The sequence below is a fragment of the Hirsutella rhossiliensis genome (genome assembly GCF_020360975.1).
Source record: "Hirsutella rhossiliensis strain HR02 chromosome Unknown scaffold00020, whole genome shotgun sequence".
Classification (NCBI taxonomy): Eukaryota; Fungi; Ascomycota; class Sordariomycetes; order Hypocreales; family Ophiocordycipitaceae; genus Hirsutella; species Hirsutella rhossiliensis.
In genome coordinates this window covers 662,895-680,682 of record NW_025408686.1, presented here as the reverse complement: position 1 = coordinate 680,682, position 17,788 = coordinate 662,895, and the positions used below count along the sequence as shown (strand labels likewise).

At 55.8% G+C, this 17,788-nt stretch overlaps 4 protein-coding genes across 4 annotated transcripts; 1 reads left to right on the top strand and 3 right to left on the bottom strand.

Moving 5' to 3' along the window:
* Positions 1-1,612: 1,612 nt before the first annotated feature.
* HRG_11387 (extracellular serine-rich protein) lies at positions 1,613-2,193 on the bottom strand (the record flags this gene model as incomplete). The annotated part of the gene is made up of 2 exons (XM_044869857.1): positions 1,613-1,856; positions 1,931-2,193. The coding sequence occupies 2 exons, from the start codon at positions 2,191-2,193 to the stop codon at positions 1,613-1,615; spliced, it is 507 nt and encodes a 168-aa protein (XP_044715119.1).
* Positions 2,194-3,619: 1,426 nt separating this feature from the next.
* On the bottom strand, positions 3,620-4,250 carry HRG_11386 (acetyltransferase (GNAT) family domain-containing protein; the record flags this gene model as incomplete). Its single annotated transcript, XM_044869856.1, has 2 exons — positions 3,620-4,189; positions 4,245-4,250. The coding sequence occupies 2 exons, from the start codon at positions 4,248-4,250 to the stop codon at positions 3,620-3,622; spliced, it is 576 nt and encodes a 191-aa protein (XP_044715118.1).
* A 2,115-nt stretch (positions 4,251-6,365) lies between these two features.
* HRG_11385 (RNA recognition motif domain-containing protein) lies at positions 6,366-7,423 on the top strand (the record flags this gene model as incomplete). Its single annotated transcript, XM_044869855.1, has 4 exons — positions 6,366-6,426; positions 6,508-6,805; positions 6,857-7,018; positions 7,084-7,423. The coding sequence occupies 4 exons, from the start codon at positions 6,366-6,368 to the stop codon at positions 7,421-7,423; spliced, it is 861 nt and encodes a 286-aa protein (XP_044715117.1).
* A 490-nt stretch (positions 7,424-7,913) lies between these two features.
* HRG_11384 (putative very large low complexity protein) lies at positions 7,914-17,411 on the bottom strand (the record flags this gene model as incomplete). The annotated part of the gene is made up of 5 exons (XM_044869854.1): positions 7,914-9,196; positions 9,265-9,331; positions 9,383-11,921; positions 11,970-17,049; positions 17,108-17,411. The coding sequence occupies 5 exons, from the start codon at positions 17,409-17,411 to the stop codon at positions 7,914-7,916; spliced, it is 9,273 nt and encodes a 3,090-aa protein (XP_044715116.1).
* Between the last annotated feature and the right edge of the window lie 377 nt (positions 17,412-17,788).

The following is a 17,788-nucleotide window of genomic DNA, read 5'->3' as shown; positions in this document are numbered from 1 at the left end:
CACGAGCTCGTCGACTCATCGGTAGGGCGCCGCTCGCCCGGCCGGCGGTCGGGGGGCTCGGTCAAGTTGTTCGCAGCAGACTCTGTCTTTGTTTTGTGTTTATTTGTCACGTCGCGTGTAAAAGTGAGACAGGTTCAACGAGGATGGCACAGATCCGAACCCCCGGGGGTTCGGACCGTGCCGTGCAGCGGGCTGGTAGAGCTCTCCGTGGCCCCGACCGGCGGCCAGAGCACCGCCATCCTCGGGTTATTGCTCCGTGGACCCTGTTTCATCTCTCCTAGTCACAAGTTACATAAAGCTGCCAAGGGCTGTTATCCTTGAGACCCAAGCTGACGTCCCTCGGGCACTCCGACACCGAGCTCCTCCACTCCATACACAATAGTTACAAAGGCTGTGTAGGAAAACTCGTACTGTATGAGGTACCATTGCCCAGCACGATTGCTCCGTACACAGACTCGGAAAGTCCGCCTCGTAAAAGTCCGCCGCCAAAAGTCCGTTCCAGGCTGCCCCATGTCATGGATCGCCGACACCGCAACGCGCCCCATGTAATATTGGATTAAAACAGATTTGATGTCGAGGACACCTAGCATTCCTCAGCACAACACAGTTGAGGAGAGGCTGTCTTATCGCCCTGTATCTTGCTCCATCGTTATTGTATACACGTGTATCGCAGCCCAGCTCAACTCCCGCAACTGAAGTCTTACTGGCCTGCATGTTCTGATTTGTGAATGCGAAGCCAGTGAATGTACTCCGCCGTAGGCTCGACCATTCAACGAGTTTCATTTCGCTGCATCATCACAATAAAAATGTCCCACCTTGGATGGGCGCTTCTACGCAGCCGACATATACTGTAAGCACGTATAGAAACGTGTTCAAATCGTGCTTCCCTTAGGGAAGTATTGTGTGATTTGAGTGACGTAGCAGCTATTAAGACCAACGCCGAAAAAGTCGTGCTCTCCTAAACGTCATTCACAGCCATCCTTCGAGAAACGACAACCCTCGCCTCAGTGCCGAGACGCACTCGCTAGATCAAACAAGACCTTTATACGCAATGGGCTTTCAAGGCTAACAGCGGCACGGGGCCTCTCTCTGGTAAGAACAAATCCGCAATGGCCTTATTCAACACTCTCTCTCACTACCATCCCTCTCTGCGTTTAGGGTGGATATTTCAGCGACCTCCCCAGCATCGAATCACAGGTTGCATGTAATATTCGCAAGAAGAGAAAGGAAAAGCGATTCGACCGAGTATAGGTGAGCAAAGTTGTCCAGCTGTCAAGTGTTTGTGGAAACGCCGTATCAGCATAGCTCGTCTGACGAGTCCCGCTGTCCGGCATATCCTCCGAGAGGGAAGGCCTCGTCGCTTCTGACGCAGATATCTGCGCCAAGTCATCCGTTCATCATGATGAAGCAAGTAAGGAGCCAATGCGCCTTCCAATCCTCGGATGACATATAAACAGGTGAATGAAGTTTAGGCGCCGAAAAGATATATACCCTGTATACTGTGCTCGTATAGCCGTCATTACAGCTTTGACCACTCTGTTGTATCTTTCGGTCGTCAAATGGCGGGTGTCCCTGCGGCCGCGGTCTCCTCTCCAGCGGTGCCCGAAGCCTCTTAACCCCCCTCGACCATCCGGGTGTCCTTCCCGGCGTTGGTTGTGTCTTCGGGGCTCATCTCGGCACCCTTCTTGGGGCTCTTCTCGGGGCCCTTCTCATCCTCTTCCGGAGGTTTCTCGACGATCAACGAGGCTGCCTTTTCGATCTGGTTGACGGTGCCACCGGATAATTGAATTCCGTCAATGTTCTCCTTGGCTTGCCCCGACACCATGGCGTACTGGGCCAGCTGTTGCGGGGTTGAACTGATGTCAAATCCCGTCAGCTTTCCTGTCGTGGCAGGCATATTCAGCCACGGAACAAAAGGGGGTTCTCTTACGGGTTGATCATCATGACTTGTCCGGTCTGGCAGTGGGGCCCGGTCGCGCAGTAAAGAAACATGGGCCCCTTTCTCGTCACCGGCATGTTGAATGTACCAACCGTGGTCTGGCCCGCTTCGAAGGGAATGTGTCCGCTGTGGATGGCCTTGGGGTCTTTTTTCTGAAGCGGCGTGCATCCCTCGTTCTCGGCGCTTTCGGTCACGGTGTGGTTGCCGCTGCTGAACTGAAACTGTACGATATCGCCCACCGCTGCAAGGATCATGTTGGGCATGAAGAGATCTTGCGGACCGCCAACGACGACGGTGTGCAGCTTGTTAACCGCAGTGGCGGTAGAGTTTTCACCGGCCTTGGCCTCTTCTCTGGCTGTTTTCGTTGTTAATAAGTCACGTTCACGTTCCCGTGTGCGCCAGTCGGTTGGTCAACGCGCCTTTGATAGTCTTCGCCACGCCTCCAAAACTTGCCGCCCATAGCGAGGGCCGGGCGCTCGCAGCGCTCGCCAGGAGCGCTACGCCCAGGCAAGCTCGCATTATTATATATTGTATGTATAGGTCTTGAAAAGATCGGCGCGAACTCGGCCTCGAGCCGGACAGTGTTGATATCGAAGTGAAGTCTAGGCCCGATTTCTCATGTCTATGCCTGCCTTATCCAAACTAAAAGAAATAAGATTCGAAGGATTGAAGGAAAGGGATGCTTCAGAGCCAGCTCTCTTGCACGCGTGGTGGAAGGCGAAGATGAAAGAGGACAAGGTCGAAAGAACAGTGGACGAGAATTAAGGCTGGACCTTCGGGGATGTGTCCTTCGGACGAATGGCCTATATACACTGCCCCCAAACGTCCGACACTCTCATACAACCACAATTATATACCTAGGCAAGCCAGGCTGAGAGACTGGATGCATGTATCAAACCTGTTTCGCGTCCGCTCTCTGCCACACCCAGCTTATAGTGAGGGATCTCCAGATGGCAGTTTCCAGAATAAGCCGGCTCGGATCCCCTCGATCCGGTCGCCAGCATGCCTCAAGAGGATCGAGGACGGTCATGCTAGCATTGAAGGGTCCGGTCGCTACTGTGCCGGCCATCCAATGGGGCATTGTCTAGTGTGACTGGTTTGTCACAGACTCACAAGAAGCCCGCCAGGAAGTGCGAGAGTGATGATACTTGGTCATGGCGGTCGAGTCCACGTCCCATGTTTGATCGCCACTGTACATACGCACATAATACGATTCGCGAGAGAAGGGGGCGTTCATGTCCCTGCATATGGTACAGTACTGTCCGTCTGATACTCCTGGAGTCCTGGTGGGATGTGCCACGATCAGAGCACCATTGCGGAAACGAGCTAGAAGCATGGAAACATTCCGGTTGGGGCCCACATGGCCTGTTTGTGCTGGTCTCGGGGTAGCTGGGGGAGCGTTTGATGGCTCCGCGTCAAGGCCCGCAGACCCGCGGGCCCCGTTACCATTGAGATTCATTCATGGATTCATTCACCTGAGACGATCACAAACAACACCACATGGCTCGTCTTGAGCTGCCTGAGAGATCCTTTTCTGGAATATTACCATCTATTCTTTCCCCGCCGTTCTTGCCCTCTTCCTTAAGAGAAGCACATCCGGGAAGACGACGTCGTAAGTTGGAACTGTGCTTGGTTCTAGAACAGATCAATGGAACCGTCCAAGAGAGGAGCGCTTTCACGTCACGTCCCCGTTGGAGATTCGTGGCGTAGATTCCTCGTGAAATAAACCACTCCCGGTAAAGGATTGAAGTAGTAGGGCTCGGATACTGCAAACCATTGCGACTCGTACAGCTTGATGGCGGGCTGCATTCTGATCATGGTGTCGAGCACCATCTCGTCATGACCTGCCCGACGCGCCAATGCCATGGCTTGTTGAACCAATGCGCTCGCAACCTGCCGCCCCCTGGCTTCGGGGTAGACAAACAGTCGCTTCATCTCGCACACTTTGACATTGGCTTTGCGATTGCAAAGATACTCGGGCTTGAGCTGTATCGGCCGCATGGCGATGCAGCCCAAGGCCCGGTCGTCGGAGGGATTAACGGCGAGCAGCAAGGCGCCGGATGGGGGTGCATACTTTCCCGGCAGTCCGTCGAGCTCAGCGGCGTAGTTTTGAAAGGAAATGTCCTCGTTGAGCCATTCCGTGTAAGCTTGGAAGCACTCTCTCACGGCTGCGATGTCGGCGGGCCCAACGGCTTGTCGGATGCAGACCGGGTTGGATTGGGGGCCGCCGGCGACGGCTCGAGAGGCAGGCTCTGTTGGGTCTTTTTGTTTCGCCAGGGGGGCGTGACGGTGAGTCGATCGATACAGACATTGTTGCCGACGGCAGAAAATGGGAATGAACTTGAAACCCGGGAAGAATGTGGTTGGTCATACTCAGGTGCGGACGCGACGGGGATTTACCCTTGATCGAGCTTCAGTGATGAGTCAACACTTGGTCCGTCCGCATCGAGGATTCAAGTAATGCTGACGATCATGGCTGTAGTTGAAGGATTCATAATACAGATCTTGACTTGAGACTTGTCAGAGGAGGGACACTGAGCCTACTGGGAGTCTGCAGCCGCGCCGCAGTCGGCGACGAATGATCTGAGGATATGTGAGGATCGCTGCAAGGTAATATCCTCAGGTCCTTTCCGAGAGTCGGTCGAGGTCCTCCTGCGTGGGCTCGTCCGAGGTGCGACAGAGCACGACTCATCTCTATGGTATTACTCCATAGATTGCACCGCGGGCGCTGAGCGTTGCAGATCAAACCGAGCGAGCCTCAAGATGCCAGCAGATAGCGGATCAGCCTCATGGGAAGCTCATGGCGTGTGGTGCAGCGTCGACAGCTTCTCAGCCGCATCATGGTAGTGCGCAGCGGCCATGAGAGTGCATCTCATGAAACGTCACCTGAAGCACGACGCGTGGCTGTCAAGAACGAGACGAGAGGGCGTGAAAAGGGGTGCTTCAAAGTCAAGATGCTATCCTCATTAGCAATCGCTATACAGCGCAATCGTTGTGTTTGCACCGACTCTCGGTCACCATGCGCTTCTATTCCAAGGGAGGCTTAACCCATTACAAAACCACTTGGCACGACTTGTAGGGCGGTACATGGTCCCATTGGGCAAGACAGAGGCCCATGGACATAAAAACATGGCGTCAAGGAGAAAAGGCGGAGATTTGCACCATCCTGGTCAAGGAACTTAAGCAGAAGGCCATATTATCTGTAGACGACATGGAAGAAATGGCCTTTGCTGACAAGAGGATCTGTCAGGACTTCCTCAAGGCCGTGGGAAGTTGGGACCCGAACTGATCATTCCTGACGAGGATATCGGATGCCCTGGACGAAGAGACTCCAGTCAGAGACGTGGTGGCCGACTTCAAACGAGGCCGCAGCATTGAGCGACCTGCATTTGTAAGCTGCAAGTCGTGTTCCGCGGTTCTTTCGAGAATTCAAGGATGAACTTGCGACGTTTCCTGAACCACTGGTTTCAAGCTGGATTGCCCAACCTTCGAAGATCAGATGCTCCAGTCGTGGCCGCGCATGGCACCTTTCGTGGAGACTGCAACTCGATCCTCTACGCTTGCAAACGGCCGACACGGCCTCACCCATTGAACCGTTAAACGTTTATGCTGCGTGGCGATGGGAGTTTATAGATGAGCTCTCAACTCACGTTCTATAACTTGTAGCTAGCGCTCGGCTTTTCCGACCGAGTTTTCTCATGCCTCGGAAAGGGTTCCGATTGCGCTTCCAGTCCCCCAAGTCAGTTTTGCGCTCCCGGGACATACATGAGCTGGGGATCCCCCTGGTAGCGTCTGAAACAAGACATGGCCCCATTTGAAGCGTAAGAGAAGGCGAAGTTTCAAGCAACAGCTTGTTCTTTTTCTGAAATCAGTCATTGAGAGCTGAGGCTATACGTCAATACTGTCATGCGGGAAAGAGTCGGTGAACTTGAAGCCATCTCATCATTACAGGGCCTCAATCTGGCGATGCGGCATTATTTCGCGAGCGGTAAACGCGAACAAAGTCTGACCCGCCGCCAGAACTTCATGTGATGCCCTTTGCCAAAAGGCTTCATGTTGCCATTCCATCCTTGATTATCGAAGGCCCCTTTTGACTTTGGGTGGCGAGACTATGGAACCCGGAGTGAGCCAGAAATGCTCACTTGTAGTCGTATTACGTTCATTCGTTGGTGAGACACGACGTTCTAGGCGCATCCGTAGAGTTCCTTGGCGCTGCCCACATTCTGCGCATGGAAACCGCGCAGCAGCCCAATCCCCAGCCTCACCTACATGTAGTCACCTCGGCATCATCAACTCTCGCAGCCTCCGCCGTGGGCCCTTTGGGGTTTCGGACTTGACCACCCCAGCTTCGTCGACGCCATCTCCAGGGATTGGGCGAGGGCGTGTTTCCGTCTACTAGGGGGTAGCTCAGCGTCCATCGATGGTCATGGAGTCCGCTCCGCAGAGCCAGCCCGACGCCCTGTCCGCAGGCCGACGCATCTATCTGGGTACGATTCTCTCAATGGAAGCTCCCGATGGCTCTGTCACTCTCCGACCAAGCTGACACTCGAGTACGGCTTGGACAACAGGCAACCTCCTCTACTCGGTCAAGCCGTACAATATCGAGGAAGCGCTCGCCGCCAACGGCTTCGGCGACTTCGAAAAGATCCACATCTCGGTCGATCCCGTCAGCGCACGAAACCCGGGCTACTGCTTCGTCGACTTCCCCGACAGCGATGCCGCCCAGCGCGCCCTGTCCTCGCTAAACGTCGCCATCAGCGGACGCCCCGTCAAGGTCGGCCCCTGCGAGCCCAAGAAGCAGCGAAACCGTCCCTCGGACCGCGGCGACCGCTTCGCCTTTGAGCGCTGGGGCGACTGGGGCGCAAGGTCGGCTGGCGGCGGCGGCGACGGGAGGGCTGCCCCGGTCCAAGCCAACAGCAAGGGTGTCGAACAGGGGCCTCGCGGGGCCCTGAACCACTTTGACGACATGGTCGAGGACGGCCACGAGGGGCGGAGGCTATACGTCGGAGGGCTGGGCAAGATGATTGATCAGGCCCAGAACAACCGCGAGATAAGCGAGCTCTTTGCCCACTTCAACCCGTGCGTGAACCCAAGACGCACATGCGTCCGACCTGTTGGCTGACTGGACCTGCCTTGATGATCAGAATCGCCATCGGTAAGCGAATAACGCCGCACGAGGCTACGAGATCCAAGCCCGGCAACCACCACTACTGCTTCGTCGACTTTGAGACCAAAGCAGAGACGCGGGCAGCCATCCAGGCCCTCAACGGCAAACCCATCCCGGGAGGGCGGCTCAAGGTCGCGCTGGCCGGCAAGATCCCCCAGAAGCTCATGGAGCGCCACACGGACGCGCGCTACGGCCGTCGTGCGTACAACACGAGCCCGGAGGAGGACTCCGGGCGTCAGGGTGAGGGCGCCGCGCAGGCGGGCAGCAGGGCCATGGCATCCCGAGACTGGCGCAGGAAAAGAGACGAGGCAGAGTGAGCTTATGATGTCTTCAGCTTTATGTGCCTTTCGATCCTTGCCTCTGTTACCAGTTTATCTTTCAGACTGTCTGGAGAATCAAAGCTCGCGAGCCATGTTGTGCAATGTAAGCATTCAAGCCAGCCTAGTTGAGGCATACACCAGGGATGAAGAGAGGAAAAGGAATCGATCAAACGATGACTTCAACTTCCAAGTCCCTTGCAGGTGGAGACATCATACGGGCTCCGTGATCCAAGCACGACACTGACGAGTCGCATCTGTCCGACCTTTTCAACAAGAACGTCGCCGTCAGATCGAACCCCCATGTCCATCCTCACATTACTGCAATCACAGCGTCTAGGCAGCATTTCATCAGACCGCATTCGTTCCTATCGGGCGCTCACGGATGTTTCCCCTCGCCAACTATCTGAATTTTATCCATCCCTGGACTGATTCCACGACAGAGTCCCAATTTCATGGCCATTGGCGTCAAAAACGTCTCATGCCACTCCTACGCAAAATCCGCCTCAGTCAAAATCTCTCCTGCCAACATTCGCCCCCAGTGAGTCTTGTCAAATCCCCTGCGATCGCGACGGATGCTTCCCAGAAACACGCGCAGGAACTGTACCGGGCTCCGTGAAAACTTGCTCTGAGAACCGTCCGCTTTGCGGGAAATGAACCCGTCCGCCTGCACAACCTCGCCCTCCCTTGCCGGACACCACGCCAAGTCGAGCATCTCGCACGTCGCCCTGTAATCGGCAAAGGTTGAAAAGTAGAGCTGGCCGGCAAAGAGGTTCAGCATCTGCTTCAGGCCAAAGGGCAGCTCGAAGTCGTCTCTCAGTGCCGGAACCGCGTACAAGTCCAGCGTGTCGAGTGTGGGAAAAGCCATGTTGGTCCGCGGCGAGTAGAGGTGTAGCGTCACTTTGCCCGACTTCTCAATGAGTGGAAGCAGCCGCTGGGCCTCAAACGGGCTGATGATGAGGAATTTCCGGTCCTGGACATCTCCCAGGTTGCTGCTCAAGATCCACTGAACCGGCCGCTGGTACGAGTCGGCACAGAGCTTGTTCCCCTTCAGGCGGACAGTCCGCCTGAAGTCCTTGGTGGTCGGGAGATTGGTCGGGAGGAACTCTTCGAGATTGATGTGCTCGGCCGCGCTGGTACCCTCGAGAGCTTGGAAAACTGGCGTAATCACTTTATGCAGCAGAGTTATATTGCCGTTGACGGCAAAGTGGCGCACATGAGGGTGCAACCAATGCCCTTCGGCCTCGGCCTCGGCTGGCCTCTCCAACTGACGCTCTTCCTCCATTTCCGGCGCCAACTCGCGCTCCTGCTCCTCGTCGAGCGTCGAGCCCCGGTAGTCGAGGCAGTTGAACTCGCGGCATCGTCCTCGAATCTCCAACAGCCGGGGAGGCATTGATGGATTCAACGGCAGACCCGGGTGATTGCCCATGGTGTACGTGACCTGGCGAGGCTTGTATCTCTCTTCGAGAGTTTGTGCCTCGTCCTCGAGGAACCGCTCAGCTTGCGCCAGAGGCATCCGGATCCCCGTGGGCCCGGTGCAGAGATCCCAAATAGCGCGTTGGCGCTCGAATCTCTCTCCCTGCAAGGCCCACAAGGGCAAGCCTCGACGAATGTCGGCATGCGTCTCCGAGATGGACCACATCAAGACATCCGACACATCGACGTCGCTGCCGGCTGGCTTGCTCGCCTTTGAACAAACTTTGCTCCGGATCTCCTCGGAAACACAAAACACAACCGACTGTCCCTGTCCGAGTCTCCTCATCCTCATGCACGCTGCAAATGTATGTCAACCACTGCTGCGCCAAGCCGCCAAGCGACTGAGCCTGGATGGAACTATTTACCTTGAACAAGCTTGTCTTTCGTCACATTAGCCCCCAGCGTCACGGCCGCTCTGAAGTGCGAGGGGAGCTTCAAGTCGGTTCCTCTGGTGTGAGCTTCGTCGAGAAAGACCAGGCAAACATCGAGCTGCTGAGCGTAGGGGGAGGTTTGCAGCTGCTCAACCTGACCCTGGCGGTCGATGACGCACAAGTCGTCAAAGTCGTTGAAGAAGACGACCGCTTCCTTGTTCAGCTCCACGGGAGTCATCTCGAGCCAAGTCTGCGCCACTTGAATGTTGGTGAGCTCAATAATCTGCGCCCCAACATCAAGGATGACCTGAACCGAGGGCGCCTGGCACTGGACAAGCTCTAGTAAGGCCTCTGCATCGGAGCTGACAATCCTAGTCCGGCGCAGCATGTACGCAATCGTATTCTCGGGCCGCAGGAGCTGCTCAAGCACGAGGGCGTTGGTATGCTTTTGGTCGCCGAGGTCCAGCTGCTGCACGTCAAGGGGAAGCGTGTGTCGGGAGTCATTTGTACCGCTGAAGCCGGTTGTGGGATGGATCTTCTGCCGCGCTATGTCCCAGCCGGAGGCGGATAGCTTCTGGGGAAACTCTCTCAGCTCTTTGGAGAAGACGATGTGCGCCAGGAAGTAGTCCACGACACTCTTGGAGTATCGGAGGCAGGGGAAAACGAGGCCGGTCGCTTGGCGCTTGTCCTTGGTGTTGACTCCCTCGAGCCGGCGAAACGACTCAGGCAGCTCGGGGGCATCTCGAACCCACTCGTGGTATTCAGCGCTGGCTTGGTCCGACTGCATCAAGTGCTCAAAGGCGAGGAAGAGATCGTCGTCGGAAAGGCCACCGTAATAATTGCACAGACACGTCAGGATGATGACAATCTCGGGATGGCTGAACTCGGACCGTGCCGTAGGGAAGTCCTTTGCTCGATGCGGAACTGCAAGCCTCGTTGGCGGACGCCGGTCCTTGGTAAGACCATAGTTGACTCTCCATCGCTTCTGCCCCAGGGCGTAGCCCAGCAAGCCTCCCGCGATGAGTCCGCGGATCAGAAGGAGCGGGCCCTTCGTGGATTCGTTGTAAAAACCCGAGCCCTCAACAGCGGCTATCTGAGCAGATGAAAGGTCGACCTGGGAAATGTACGTGACGACGTGGTTCCTGACTTCGCTCGACAGCCGTGCTATCGGAAAGCCAGGCAGCCCAACATTGCTCAACTCGTCAACGAGGGTCCTGAGCAGGAGTTTCAGAGCGTCTGTTCGCAAGATTCGTGTCCTTGGGAAGCGGCCATGAGCGACACCTGACACCTCGATCGATGCGGGCAGCTGTTCCTGAACCCTTGGCACGACCTTTGCAACGAGGGTGAGCAGTCGTTGAGTTAGGGTCCAGCGCTCTGGGCTGAGTTCAATGGGCCTCTGGGTCCCCATTGTGTAGAGCAGCTCAAACTTGACGCTAAAGTTCTCGTCACTTTCGTCCACAATGTCCCTCACATGCAGGTTGAAGAAATGCTGCGTCTCCAAGGCAAGCTGCGCGACGTCTTGCGCCTGGGCGCTCCCAGACAGCTGAGCCTCGATGCCCATCAGTTGGAAGGAAAGTATGTGCTCGGGCTGCATCAGCAGCACGCCGCCAGTGCTCATGCACTCGCGGCACATCTCCAGGACCGCTCGAATGTCGGAAGCGGTTGGCCTCAGGGAGCGGGTAAAGGGCAAGTGATAGATTCGATGGTTGAGCAGGCCGCCCAGCTTTTCAACCAGCATCCGGTGCAGCTCTTTGGCTTGAGGCTTGGCCACAATGACACGAACAAGCCTGCGGCCGTCGGCTATACGCGCCGCGACGATGGGTACGATGACGGAAGATTTGCCCTCGCCCATGTTGAGCTGCATGACGGCATTGCGGTTGTTGGGCGGCGCTCGCATGACCGACGCGATGCTCTCCTGGTTCGCTCGAATCATTATGCCGCTTTCGACCTCGAGGAGCAGAGACTCGGGGTACTCGATGCTTCTCCAGGTGGTGTGGCCGGGGTTGAGGAGCTCCTTATGGAGGTCGCGCGGGTTGTCCACCAGCTTAACCATTCTCTCCGCACGCTGCAGCGCCGTCACTGCCTTCGCAAACGCATTAATGGCTTTCTTCCACTGCTCTGTAAGAGGCCTCCATCTATCGCCGGCGAGCTGGCGGAGAAAGAAGTTGCGCGATGTCCTCGGCGCCAAAGACTTTGCTCCCACCTGCCGACTGGAAACTTCCGACGTTGAGGGGACCGGGACTTCTGGATCGGTGGCGCTGACCAGGGTCTCGTAGATGATTCTCAACTGGGAACGACACTTTTCCAGGTGATCATGCAGAATCTTATCAAGGCTGGCGTCTTCGGGGCACTTGATCGAGTCTTGCGGCTTCCTTGTCTTCAAGGCCCCGGCGCTTTCCTCGAGGTCTTGGGCATACTTTTTGTCGAGCAGCTGATTGGCGACCTCCATCAGACGCTCGATGAGAGCGTCAACGTTATCCGAGCCTGCTCTCTCGTCTGTGCGAGGGCAGAGGAGATTGGAAGTGTCGTCTTGGACCTCGATGAACTCCGGAGCGGGACGTTGAAATATATCCGTGTCAGTAACAAAGGCCGGTCCTCGCGAGGCTTGAGGAAGCGTCCGCCCCCCGGCCTGTAGCTCGGGAACTTGTATTCTGACGACAGGAAGCCCCGTAAGAGCAAGATAGATGCGTTTCAAGTACTCGCGGAATTGGTGATTAGCGTGCCAGTCGTTCCAGGGGCGTCGTATCTCTTCCATCACCCTCCCCAGCCGGATGTATTCTTCGATGACCGTTTCCGTTGGTGGTTGCGGCCCTTCGCAAGGCCATTGAGCCTCGAGCAAGGCGACCAATCGACTCACCGCCAAGGAACAATTTTTGTCAAAGGTCCTGCAACGCCTGTCCTCCACATCTGCCGCCGATTCTCCTGCTTGCTGAAGGAGGCCGAACGCTGGAGAGTCCGCATAGGAGACCACATGCTTCTGGGCAATCCTCTTAATGGAACCGGCGTCAATGCTGAATGCCTCCCGGAGATCCCAGCCCCATTGTGTGGGTAACATGATCCCGCCGACACGAGCCGAGTTTAGGCAGAGGACAAAGACTTGCAATGCCTGCGAGTCGCAATCGTGCGAGTAGGCCATGGTGGCGAGGCAGAACAGGACGTGGAACTTGCTCGGCCTGGAGCCAGGACTTCCCAAGATGTGGTGAAGTTGACACCAGTACCAACGCATGAGCGATGGAAAGTCCTTCATCCACTTTGCATCATAGGCGATTCCATCGTTTGACAGCAGAGTGAGATCTTGCGCGCCCCTGACTTGGTCACATAAAAGCAGCTGCCACATGTCGTCCACAAAGTCGCGGCTTGGGGGCTCGTAGAGAGTCTGCGTTCCTTCGTAGATTGCTCTTGACACTTTAAACACGCGCTCCGACGCAATAGATAGTCCGAGACCATCCCTTTTTCTCGTGTAATGAGCGTCATAGGCGGTGGTGTGGCTTTCAGCGCCAAAACTGTGCAGGTGGAAGACGGAATCTCGGATCGAATGTCTTTTGTGCAGTTCACTGTCCACAAAGTCGAGTTTCTTTGGCTCGACGTAGATATCGGGATGAAAGAGTCTGCTCTGCTCGGCTTGCTCGAGGATTTTCGTGGCAATCTCGTAGTAGAGCACGTGCTGGGAGAGACAACTGAGCGATTTGTCCCAGACGGTCGTTTCCATCAAGCGTGATCTTGCGGGGTAGTGGCTTCTTTTGGGAGATAGTTGAGCAATGGCGTAAAGCATGTCAATGTTCTCCTGAGAAAGATACTGGAAGGACCGGACCCCGGCCGATTTGAGGATTGTCAGGCTCTGTTCCGTCCCGGTGCTGCCAGTGAGGGGGTCCGGGAGGCAATGGGAGGTGAGGCCGTGATAGTAACAAAGAATCAACTTGCTTTGTAGATCCCCGTTATCGACCAGTCGGCCCAGCAAGGTGTCCACGTCGTAGGGATGGACCTTGGTGGACGTGCCATGTTTGACGGACACTCTGATGTGCTGATTCCCTGAACCGATCCAGTGCGGTTTGCCGTTCGGCACCAAGACCTTGTGCTTGCCTCGATCGTCTCTGAGGACTAGCTTGGTCTGAAGCCCGATCAAGGTGCCAATGTTCTGGACTGGGTCGATATACATGCCCCGGAACTGCCGACTATGTAGCTTTGTCGAGTCTGGCAGCAGGAAAAAGTCGAGTTGAAGCTTGGGCAGCCCAATGTCGACTTGGCCCGTGTTGGAGTGATGGATGATGTGCGTCATGAGCTTGTCTTCGAGCGGCACGAGCAACGCGGCGATACGTGTCCCCAGGTTGCTGGAGGGAATGATGAGGGTCTGGCTGCCCTTTTCCAAAACCCAGAAGGCCCCTTCCTTTCTCAGCCTCCAGTTGTTCGGTGACGGAGTCCACGGCTCATTCTTAGGTCGAAACTCGACTGTCTTGGTGCTCCGATCGTACCAATGCACGCAGTCGTTGATAAAGTCGTGAGGCAGAATACGGTGAAATATCCGTGAAGGCACCAGGTCGAGGGTCTTGCCGCCCTTGGTAGCCGTGAGCTGCAGCTCAGGTCGCTCCGACTTGCTCATGCCCAAGTCCACGATGTATCCGTTGTATGGCTTTCTTGCTGAGAAATGCATGCCGGGCATCCTGGTAGGCAACACCTCAACCACTGTTTTCCCGAAAAAGGTTGGATAGCTCGGGTGGTCTTCGTATTTCGCTGGTAGTCGAGACAGATTCATGCCGTTGACGTAGAGTTCGGCGGTTAGGAGATTGAAGTGCAGCACCATAGAATGCGACTGGGTCGCTGCCGCGCGACTCACGAGCCAGAACTTGTAGTCCCCTTCCGTCGATACTGTGCTCCATGCTTGGCCGCTGGTGTAGTCGGCCCATGTGCTTCGGATAGCGTCGTCCAGGCACGAGCTGTTGCCTCGGACAATCGCCTTGCGTAGAAGACGGTGGCTCTTGAAGATGAGGCGCTGCCATCTGTCCGTGGCGATGAGGTTGAAAACATCTTCAGATTCCAGAGCTGGTCTGCTTGTCCGTTGAATTGCCATTGCGGACTCAATCATGACTGATGCCTCGGCTGGGTCTGCCAGAAGGCTTTTAAGACGACTCATGTCAATGTCGAATGTGCCGACACATACAAGAGCCACCCGGAAGACTCTATCGTGAATCCGCAGTCGTTGCCCCTCGTCTTCAGATAGCCTGGCTTCGTTTTGTAGGTCTCGAAGCCACTTCAAAGCCACCTGGCGGCAGTTCGCAAGGAAGCCGAGGCACGTACGGGCCACGGCCGGCGAGGGCGCAAAGGTCAGGATTCTCGCCCCCAAGGAGATCAAGCTGCTCAGTGCGAAGCACGACTCCCAGTTTTCTTTAATTCTGCTCAGCGCCACCATGAGGCCTGTCAGAAACGTGCTGGAAAAACTCTCGTCTTCGAGTTGCTGGTGGCCGGCTCGGCAGACGGCTCCGGCCAGCGGTGGGCCGGCCTGGAGACCGGCCTGCCGGAGAATAAGGTTCGTGTCGAGCTTGTTGAAGTTGACAACCGGATTGTAGAGGTTGACGAGAATGTTGGGCCACTGAATGAGGTAGCCAATAAGGATCGAGGCGGTGGCCTTGTATTCCTCGAGCGAAAGGCTGTCCGGACAGAGTGCCTGCATAGAAATCACCTGGTTGGGCGACAAGCCGTTGGGTCGATGGAAAGGTCGATACAGGAAATCTTGGAGGCTGGCACTCGCCTCCGAAAGCTTGTATGTGAGCATTTCGGGGAGTTCGTCCGTGGTTATGATCTCAGACATGAGGCAGTTGGCGGCCGAGTCGCGGTAGCAGTAGGTCATTCCGTTGGCCACCATGATATTGGCCTCGTCGGCCAGGCTCACGTGAATGCCCTTCCTGTGGGTTTCCTTGTGCGGCTTGGTGATGGACCAGAGCTGGACCCGACGGCCGATTGTATTGCAATAAGACGGCAAATGGTTTTCGAGGTTCCATTTGGTGGGCGGTACTCCGGTATCCCGCCAGTCTGATCGGAAAACGTTGATGAGAAGATAGAGGGACATGTCCCGCCAGTCGCTGAATGTCCGGGGCACGTCCAACTCGAACACTGCGGCTGCTGCCATGGAATCGGACGCGGGAAGTGGCCACTCGTGCAGCAGAATCTTCATGGCTTTGGCGACCTTTGAATCTGCGCATCTCTGGCAAGTGTTGCTGTGATACTGGCCATTCTGTCCCGTCCGTGGATCTGTAATCATGACATAAGTACAAGTTGCGTTGTTGATGCGAGAGGTTACGGTTTGGTGTAGCCTCTGGAGATTGCGAAACTCGGTCAACTTCTTTTCCCGGTCCTGGTGGGCCTTGGCCTCGATCTTCTGGCGGAGGTTCTGGTGTTCCTGGGAAGACTCAAAGAAGCGAACTGGGAAAGATCTCTCATGTCCAAAAGAGGAGTAAATGGAGGGACTGGAGAATCTTGCTCCCGCGCGACGGCCCTCGAGGTATTCCTCAACCAGGTGCAGCCTCTCCATCTCATCTTTGGACGACAAGATGAGAGATTGAAGGAGCCTGTACGGTACTTCGGGATCATAGTCTGTCATCAAGGGGATCCGCCGACAGGCTGATTTATCCGCAGCGACCCAAAGCTCCATAATGGTCAAGTACATGATCGATCGAGCCTCTGTGTTGCCGGAGGAGAGCGATGATGCAAGCTTGTGGTAGTCCATCACGGCAAGGTAGAGCACTCCGCAGGTTCCTCTCGAGGTGAGGCGATGCATGAGCCATGTGTCCAAGCATTTTGCCACCCAGTGTTCGAAGATCAAGAGGTGAAGCCATTCGTCTCCGGAGCAGCTGCCGGCTGACTGTGGCAAGGACGGCAATGTATCATTGTCAAGCGTAAAGGAGGGCTGTCGGGGCTTGAACTTTTTTCCAGGCTCGTCGACCTTACGTGAGGCGAATTCCTTTAGAATCCTGTCGAGGTCCAGATACGACGCCAGCCTGCCCTGTTGCACCTCTCCAGAGGACAGTGGTTGGGTGTTGGAGTCGATGGCGAAGTGATCAATGATTCGCTTCCAACGATGGTCCATGACGAGGCGGTGCTCAGACAGCACTTGATGCACGTCTGAGAGCCACTGGTAGGTTCGGCCACGAGGGTCCAGCTTCAGCAAGCGTCGCGATATCTTGGCAATCATGCAAAACAGCTTGTCGCTAGGGGGGTTGTGCTGCTTGCCAGACTGCAGGATGCCGGCCATGAATACGATCATGAGCTCCTTGTAGAGAGACAGACTGCGGCCGTCGCGCGAGAAGCAGAGCTGGAGAGTGACCCTGATGAATAGCCACAAAGGCGATCTTCGCCATGGCCTGGCGGCTGATAGCCAGAGGACCTCATCTCTGGTGTGTTTGCAAATCCGGTTCCCTTCCATGATACTTCCCAAGCCCCGTAAAATACTGGCCAGGAGGTCAGTAACCATGCTGGGATCTGTAGTGTTTCGCTCCTCGATGAGTTCCTCGCCGGCCTTGACGATGTGCGACTTCATGTCGGGTATCTCTTCCCTGCTCAGCTTGGCAATAGCCGCCGCCAGAGCCCATTGGAGGCCACGGTCACAAAAGTCCTTCATCTGGATGGCGACAGAGGAGGCAGGGAAATGTCGCTTGAGGCGGCCTGCCGTGCCCATGACGCTCTCGTTCATGGCCGAGAGCTCAAACGACTCAAACACAACCAAGTCATTCTTGCGAGTAATGATGAGGCCCGCGTTCTGCGCTTCTACGTGAATCGGAATAGCTCCTCCTGAAAGTCGAGTTAGTAATGAGCTTGTCACCAAGTCCAGTTGCCGGCCATGATGCACCACATGCTTCCAGGGCGAGGAAGGCGTCCCGTAGGCGGTGCTCTTCCACGTCGCCGCTAACACGTCGCACCTGACGATGGCGGTTGATGGCAGTGATTGCTGCATCGACGAGGTCTATACAGTTGGCGTCGACGTTGAGGCGAAAATACTGGAGAGCTTTGGCGACGGCGTTCAAGATCTGGGCGTCGCGAGCTGCAGCCTGCATGTCATCACCGCTCTGTGGGAGTTTAGGGGGGAGAAAGACGTGGTCCACGGCATATTGGTGCTCATCTTTGGAGAAATCAGCGATAGCTGATTGATCCATGTTGGTAGGCTGGAGTTGTGGCTGTAGTCGAGAGGCGATAAAGAGTCAGAGAGGTTTCAAAGGTGAAAGCATGTCGGGACACAAACACAGTCGATGAGACTTGAACTACGGATGTGTCTTGGGCAAAGTTGATTGTCCGAAAAGGGTTGAAAACCCGATCAAAGTAGAGAGTCCGGCAAGAGAGTCAGGGTCCGGTAGGAGTTGAGTTTCCGGCAACAGTTGAGAACCCGACAAAAGTAGAGAATCCATGCAAGAGTTGAGGGTCCAGGAAGTGTCGATGGTTCCGGCAAGAGCCGAGGAAATAAGTGAAAGCCTTAATTTCCAGTACGCAGCTTCCAAAGCTCTTTTGGTGTCTTCAAGTATCGGCTTGCCACCCG